The sequence below is a fragment of the Melanotaenia boesemani genome, chromosome 1, assembly GCF_017639745.1.
Source record: "Melanotaenia boesemani isolate fMelBoe1 chromosome 1, fMelBoe1.pri, whole genome shotgun sequence".
NCBI classification, from domain to species: Eukaryota; Metazoa; Chordata; class Actinopteri; order Atheriniformes; family Melanotaeniidae; genus Melanotaenia; species Melanotaenia boesemani.
This window is the reverse complement of record NC_055682.1, coordinates 16,565,153-16,573,327: the sequence shown is the minus strand read 5'-3', so window position 1 is coordinate 16,573,327 and position 8,175 is coordinate 16,565,153. Positions and strand designations below refer to the sequence as shown.

General features: G+C 37.3%; 1 protein-coding gene across 1 annotated transcript in view; it reads left to right on the top strand.

Annotated features, from left to right (window-relative positions):
* Positions 1 to 3,018: 3,018 nt before the first annotated feature.
* The window catches only part of rasa3 (RAS p21 protein activator 3), a 48,859-nt gene continuing 43,702 nt past the window's right edge, over positions 3,019 to 8,175 (top strand). The window contains exon 1 of the mRNA XM_041987579.1: positions 3,019 to 3,255. Within this exon, the coding sequence (XP_041843513.1) occupies positions 3,201 to 3,255 (55 nt within the window). The 5' untranslated portion in view covers positions 3,019 to 3,200. The remainder of the gene's footprint in view (positions 3,256 to 8,175) is intronic.

Here is an 8,175-nt window from a genome sequence, read left to right as displayed (position 1 = left end):
CTTGGTGCATAAACATACAGCTCACAGGATGTGGCCACCATAAAGAACTGTAATTCATAACTGCCCCCCACCCCCCAAGGAGAAAAAAAAATCCATGCTAGTGTGCAAATTTTTCTACAATATCGCCGTGGCTTGCAGTTATTCTAACAGCATGGGTAATACCATGGTTATTATCTATGGAAATAGCCACAGAGTTTTAGATTAAATATTCAAATGTACATGGGGTCACAAGCAGTTATCTTTTCACTTTTTTTTTTTTTTTTGCTTCATTTCCTTTGTTAGACTCATAGAAGTTGAGAATAGAACATATTAAGTCAAGTTTGACTGCCTAAAGCATTGACTTAACTTATATTAATTTCATGTGTGTAAATAGTTTGCTTCCACTAGTGTTCTACATCTGTGAAGCAACCAGAGAGTAAAGATGTCAAATCATGGAACAGAGTGAATGAAATATATTCTCCTCAGTTGCATCAAATCTAATCTTATTCATATAGGTGGTCCTGACTTTCCACTTGTGAATTCAGTAAGCCACAGTGCACAGCAGAGTGGTTACTGTGTGAAAATGTGTGTGTATATGTGTGTGTACTTTCTCTTCTTGATGAGGGCACTAAGATGAGTGGTGAGACATATAGCCTAATTAGATTTAGAGCTGTTCTAAAAGAGTCACCGTTAATCCCCACACACTGACTGGCAGCAGTCACTGCAGCTAAACATCGTTCCTGGTTGAGAGACTGCTCAACTGTTCTTAAGTCCCACATCTCTTTTGGGTTGGACTGCAGAGTTTGGAGTGCTTTCCAGGCCAGAATCAGGCTATTCTGAGGAATGTGGTCATAGTGATCTCAGAAGCTTGGGCCAGTGGGCTCGAGTGTAGGCTGATGATACGCTGATGATGCACCTTTAACCTGAATGGATCCTAAATCCTGACCAGACATTCCTCCTGCTGAGCAACTTGTTTATTCTTCCATCTGTTCCCTTTGGCCCAAGACCAGTTTCAACAAAAAAACAGTGACCATTCATTCTTTCCAGGCTATTCCTACACTGCTGTTCATGTCTAAAAATATTTGTCTTAGCTCTATAATCCCTCTGCAATAGCGGTCTGCATTAACTTTGTGTACTGTCTGCCAACTGGACAGTGATGCAGATGCATAAATTGAATTCATTCTTGATCATTTTTGCAAAAGTGAGAGACAGATATAAAAGGTTTTCCGCAACAAATGTCAAAGGATGATTTTTCCCTTGAATTAACTGTGCAAATTTATTTTTGTCACTTTGTCACTGTAAAGTCATCTTGTAAAAATACTCAGTCCCAATTTCTATTTAGATGCATAACAAGTGGTCCACTCTGTTCAGACTCTTAAAGCCTAATGGATGACTTAATTTGAATGGTGAAAAGCACGTTGCATGTGACAACGCATAATTTTGCACCGTGGCCAGCATTTGGCAGTGTCTGTGCTGTAGTTATAATGATAATAGAATTAATTCCTAGTCATTAACAGCCAGTAAAGCCCACAGAAACAGCAGAATAATTATGTTTTGTTTATTTTTGCATCGGAATTGTATTTCCTGCAGGAAAAAGTCATAGGAGATTATGAAGATAAGGCACCTGCTGCTGCCTGTGGGATGGGTATGTAGGGAGTAATTCTGTCAAAAATAATGCATTGACAGAAGAAAAACAGGGAATAATTACAGGCTAATGGATGAGGTGCTGATCTAGCTTTGCCTATTGATGCAGGTATTATTTTTTGATAAATCTTAATTGTGATTTAGTTTTGAAGGGTTAATCATATCATATAGCAATTGAACCAGATCTATGATGGATGATCTGCATCAAAGAGATGGAAAAAGAGGAAAAGCTGTGCTCCAACTATAAAAGTAGGTCCCTCATTCTGGCATCGAATGCTACTTTGCACATTAGGTTTTAATGAGCTGACTGCCACTGCCAAAAGTACAAAATGTGAAATTGCTTGTAGCATATTTCCTTCTTATACTTCATGGAAACATATTTGCACAATTTTAACAAACAGAGACTAATAAAGCATTCCTAATATTAGTTTGAATTTCAAACTATTTTAAAGGTCTCTTAAGTGGCTACAGTTTCTAATTGCAGGATTCACATTTTGACACTAATAGCAGGATTCACAGAACGGGGAGGAGACTGTGGGCAGTAGCAGAACAATAAAAAACAGAGGAATGAATTATCCAAAGTAATTCACAGCATTTATGTTCTAAAGCACAAATAAGCAGCTCTGTACAACTCCATTTGAGGGAAATGCGCTAAAATGTTGGAATAATGTAAAAGTTCTGTATCATACTCTGCTGAGGGAGTGGAAATGTGTGTGCTGTCTATAGATTTTTAGATCAACCAGAAAGAGGAGAATTAATTTTATCTGTAACCTATTGTTTTATAGTTCACACAGCCACATGCTGTTCTATACAAACTAACCAAAGGCTGCAATAAAAAAAAAGAGAAAGCAAAAACAAAACAAAAACGTCACTTCAAACTGGAAACTAGGGTATTACCAGCAGAGAAAGCTAATTTTCCTGTAGAAAAATACACCAACACACTTGTTTGTCATTAGATGTGACTTAAGGAGATTGTTTCTTAAATAATATATGGAATCATTTCACTAATAAAGTTACAGATACTGGCAACTTATAGTAAAAGAAAAGTTTCCCAAAAGCCAAGTTGTTAACATACAAAGCTTATGTTTTCCTTTCGCTCTTTATTGTAAAGTTTTATGGGTGTGCTCTTTTAAGGTCAGGGCAAGATTAATATGGCATAAACTGGCCTGTAAAGATTACTGAATATTTATTAAGAGAAAATAAACATATGTAAGCTGACAGTTTTCCCGAAATGCAAAGCACAGAAAAAGGTTTGAACCACTGCACTTATGACTCAGAGTGCACTTCTTCTTGCCCGCCACTGTTGGGCAAGGATTACCCTCCATACACACTGTGGGCGGTGTTGTGTGGAGCCACACCTCCACTGCCGCTGTTACTGCTGCGGGACTGAAGCTGAATCCGCTCACCAGATCTCAACAACCACCAGCAGCAGTGGCCTGGCCGGAGTATGGTTTCTGTACGGAGCGCATAGATGTGCAAAACCCCTGGACTATCCGCGCGCTGGAGAGGCCAGAACCAACCTCCGTGGGGAACTGTCTTCATTTAGTCATCAAAAGGGAAAGAGCCACGGGGAAACCATGGCGGTAGAAGAGGAAGGTCTTCGGGTTTTTCAGAGCGTTAAAATAAAAATAGGTAAGAAGAAAAATCCCTACCCCCAGTCTGAACGCCTTTAATGGATGGCTCCATATTTACAGGGGGAGCAGGCAAACAGTGAGATCTGGCGACAGGACGGACCCAGATCTATGTTGTTCTACCTTTTATTGTAATTCAGATCACACACTTCCCCCTCAGCGCACAAATTGAGACTACAAATTGTGCAACTAAATAAGTTAAACGAAAACACCAATAATAATCGAGAATATCAAAGCTGTGTGGGACATTGTGGGAATTTGGCAGCTGGTATTTGTGTGTTAAACTTGAACCAATCTGAACACTGTTCAGACTGGACAGAAAGACTCCACAGCTGCAAATATCCAGATGCTTTTTCTGTCCAGTTCTTGGTCTTGTAAATCTTTTATTACTCCATAATTGCTGCTATCCATTCATGTGGTTTGCATCCCCGTTTCTTTCGCTCCCTCCTCAAAAAGCATGTTTAGCTATTGATTGTTAACCCAGATTTCTATATTTAGATATAGCTGGTCTCAATGTGTACCCCTGATTTGTAGGTGTCATAGTGCATACATACCTTGTGAATGGAGCCATGAGGGGCCTGAGTACAGTTTGTAATGAAGCCTTTGGTGGAGAGGACAGTAATTTTTTATGTAATCATGTTTGTCCAAAAACTTAACTTACCTAATAACAGATATAATATAAAAATGTAATAATTGTGTAATTGTATCTAATACACTGCAATAATAATAATGGTCAGCATGGAAAGTATTTATAATAATATTTTAAGTTCTACATATGACATGTGCTTAATTTTAAAATTAAATTTTTGCACAAAGAGTACCAGTCATAGCTCCCCAGAACTTAAAATTATGTCTTTGAATAGTTTTCTGCAATTCAAGTCCAAAGATTATAAAACGGTATCACTGTAAAAGTAATTAAAGCTACAAGTTTTGACCCAAGAAAATCTCTGTAAATTGTGCAAGAAATTTTAAAACGTTATTAAAATAGCTAAGCCATTCACAAGCTACTTGATTTACTTTGACTTCAGGGGACAAGGTTTAAATTGCTGCTGCCTTGACAACATATCCACACTACTGTATATCTTTGCTTTGTTTCCATGCAAAACCATTTAAAGCTGAACATCATTTTCTGTTTGCACTGTAAATGTTATCTTGGGTCAGTATGGGGCTGACTGACACCCGGCACCCATGTCATCCTGTCTGTGCTGTGCAGTTTGTTTTGACTCCAAACACATGACAGAAGGGATGAGCTTTGGAAAAAATGACAACAGACATGCAAAACTGTAAGGCTGTGGGGCGATGCCAGTATGTGACAGTGACACTCCACTTGTCCTCTTTTCAGTCAAGCTGATGTTTTAAAGCCATTACCTACAGAATAGAGGGAAAGAAAACAATCCTATTTAATTGTCCAGCCGCACTTAGATAATGTACACCAGGGAAGGGTTGTAATATGGAAATAACAGTTTTCTGCTTTTCTGAATGGGTGCTCAGTCATGCAGCAGCTTGAGTTCCTGTGAATGAAAACTGAACGACAGGAACACCTGTTTTGGATACAAATCTGCCTTTCAATAACGTCAACAAATGACTCGGTTCCTTTACTCAAGTAAAGGTGTAGTTAAAGTACCTAAAATAAATGCGGCCAAATAACCTTTGTGAAAGTTACATGCAACTTCATCAATATTGAATTATCACTCCTGAATTAATGTTATGTTGGAATATTTTGTGACATAACAAATAGATGTGTATAATTTCTTCAATCGACAGAAACATAACCTACAGCCGTATCTGCGACCCTTTTTTTCTGTAAAATAAATTTTAGTTTTAGCTTCTCAAATAGGAATATTCCAGTATGTGTTCAGTTTTATTGTAAATATACATTTGATAGTAAGATTTGGAACTAAAGAGACTTGATTGGATATTTGTCAGTCTTGTCGTAAAAATACAGAATGTCTGTTTCTGAAACCATATTTCTAAGAAATGGAAATTTCTACATAAGTTAATTAACTTTCAATCCTGGAAAATTCATTTAATTATACATAAAAAATCATGAGTTCATAATAACTGCTGATGTTCATGAGAAACCTTGATTTTGTCGTCACTTCCAAGACCTCAGTGCTTGTTCTGAGTGACAAAAACAGAGTTTACTGTATGCTGTTACCAAGCAGCATTCATACTCGTCAGTCGGATCCCCACAGTGCTCTGCTCCCAGTAATGTCTATGAAACACTTGCATCACATTGTTTTCATCAAAGTCTTGTCCTTTGGAATAAGGCTATGGTTGGCTGATGACTCATAGCTGAAAATCATCCACACATTTGAAGAAAGGAAAGGTTTTTTATTGTTACACTCTGCCAGGTGATGACTCTTCTCAGTTTCCTGGAGGAACACATGAACGTCGGAAACTGAATGGGGCTACTGGGCCTGAGTCCGTACTGTCTGGGCAACACAGGAAACAGGAAACTACCCCCAATTCACTTCCTGATTGGCTGGAATAGACTACAAAAGAATTGTGTTTTTTCCTGCATGGCAACAAGCTAATACAAAGCAGATGTAGTGAGACACAGAGTGGGGGACAGTGGTGGTGTCTCACTTTCAGAAGCAGACTGTGCTTCATCTGTCAGCAACTCAGCACTTGGAGATGGGAATTCTCACTGGCACAGCTGGAGTCGGGAATAATTAACAACAACATATGTGCTTTTGGCCTCTGCTGCTGCGATAAACATCGTTTGACAAATGCTGGCACACATATGAAACAATATCATGGCACGCATTAGTGAGCACCTCTTTAAAGAGACATGTAAATCAAATTATACATTTTTAACTCCATTGTCCTACAGGTTTGTTGTTACAAACAAACACACAGAGGTACCTTCTAAAGCAACAAAGATTTAATGAGGGGGTTCCTGCTTTGTTTGTTGCACTCACAGTATGATTCAACACCGGCATGCTTACAGATATATATTCAGCACTCTTGAAAGTGATAAAGCTGCAATAAATGTAAAACTGTATGATGTAGGTGGAACTAAAAAGAAGACTTCAAGTTCACAAACATGAAAGTAATTCACAACTCACAACTGAAACAGTTCCACCATAGATTGGCAAATGTTTTAAGAAAAAGGACATTTGAGTTTATTGCAGTCTAATGAATTCTTTTATTGCAGTTTGTATGAATTTTGGGGAAATGTGGGTTTAGTGTGTTATATAAGCATAATTTAAATGAGATTTTGAGGTCTAAACTATGTATAAAATATGATGTTATCAGAAAACATAATATAATCATTCTTAAATCAGCAATTAGTAATTTTTGGCCACATTTTTGTAGCATAAATAGCAATAAACCAACTTTTTGATTTGGAAATTTACAAGCACATTTCTACATGTAACAAGCAGAAAATATGCTTGTTTCCAAAATTCATGGTTCTAAAAGACTTTAAGCTGCTTGTGATGTTAAAGTTGGATAGGTTTTGTCCGCAGTTGGGAGATGGATCCACCTGCCTGTTTTAGATCTAAAACTGAATGAGTATCTGCTGAGCTGTGTTTTTAATTTATCACAAAGGTCACCTCAGCTAACACAATACTGTCTAAACTAAGGGCTAAACATGCTAAATGTACCCTCTCCTTGCACTTCCATCATCTGAAAAACTGAAGCTCAATGTATTTTTTAACATTTAAAGACAATATCCCTGACAACAACATTATATTTCTATATTTATATTCATATACAACACTATATTTCTATTGTTAGCTAACTGTATTCATACAGTTAGCATAAAGCTAGCCATTAGCTTCACGCTACTTTCCATTTTTTAAACCTGCAGGTCTGCACTGCTAAAACCTTTATTGTTTGACTGTAATATGGTTTGACAGAATCACCAACACAATTTAATAAAAACTAAAATGTGAGTTTGGTTATATAAATGTAAAAGTACGACTCAGAGCGAGAGTTGAAAAAGTTCTCATTTAGCTGTCAGAGTATTAGTGAAATTTAGATGAACTTGTTTGACATGTGTATACGCCATGCAAATCTTTCTTGAAGTCTAAAATTGCATTATTTTAACAACTCTGCTGTTTTCTTTTTTGTTGTTGCTGACACAGTAATAGACATAACAGCTAAGAACAAGGACACCAAAAGCTGCTGAATGTCTATTCTATATATACACTGTAGTTGTTCAGTAAAATCAGTCAGAATAATGCTGATAAGGACTCTGAGACAGAAGAAAGAGAAATTGTGGGTTGAGAAGCTAAATCGTTAGCTGAAAAGCACTAAAGAGCTCCCTGGTGAGGTGGATATGTAAAAATGATCACATTCTAGTTGAACAATGTCACTTTGATCCATTCTGTATGTAAAATCATGAACTCCTGCAGCTTTAAAAGAAAATATAAGGAGAAACTGCTCAGTCATCAAAATAAGTGTATTTTGTTATCTAGATGACAGAAACAGGTGCTTGCAACAATTACATGACCAAATTTGTTGTTGGTGGTGCATTTGTGAATATTTACATTTAGCTAGTTTCGCCATTTTATTGGTAGAATGTGCTGCTTAATTCCAAGTCATTTTAAATTAAGTAAAAATTTATTTTGATCCATATGGTGAAAGAAACCCTATACACATCATGTAAAGCAGTGGTTCCCAGTCCCAAGGGGGTCCCCCAAAAGGCACAGGGGGTCCCCGAGGCTTTGAACATTCAGAGCCATTATAATTAATGTCCACACATTGGACTTCATTCACCAACTGTTCTTACAAACAAATTTGTTCTTAAATCTTACTAATGTACATTTTATGAAAAGTGTGAAATTCACCAAAATCTTCATATCTCGGGTTTGTTCTTGGCTAAGAACAAATCCTACAAACACTAAGGTGCAGTCTTACAAACATCTGTGTGCTGACGCGTTCGAGCAAAAATAGCATTTGTGTTGCTTTC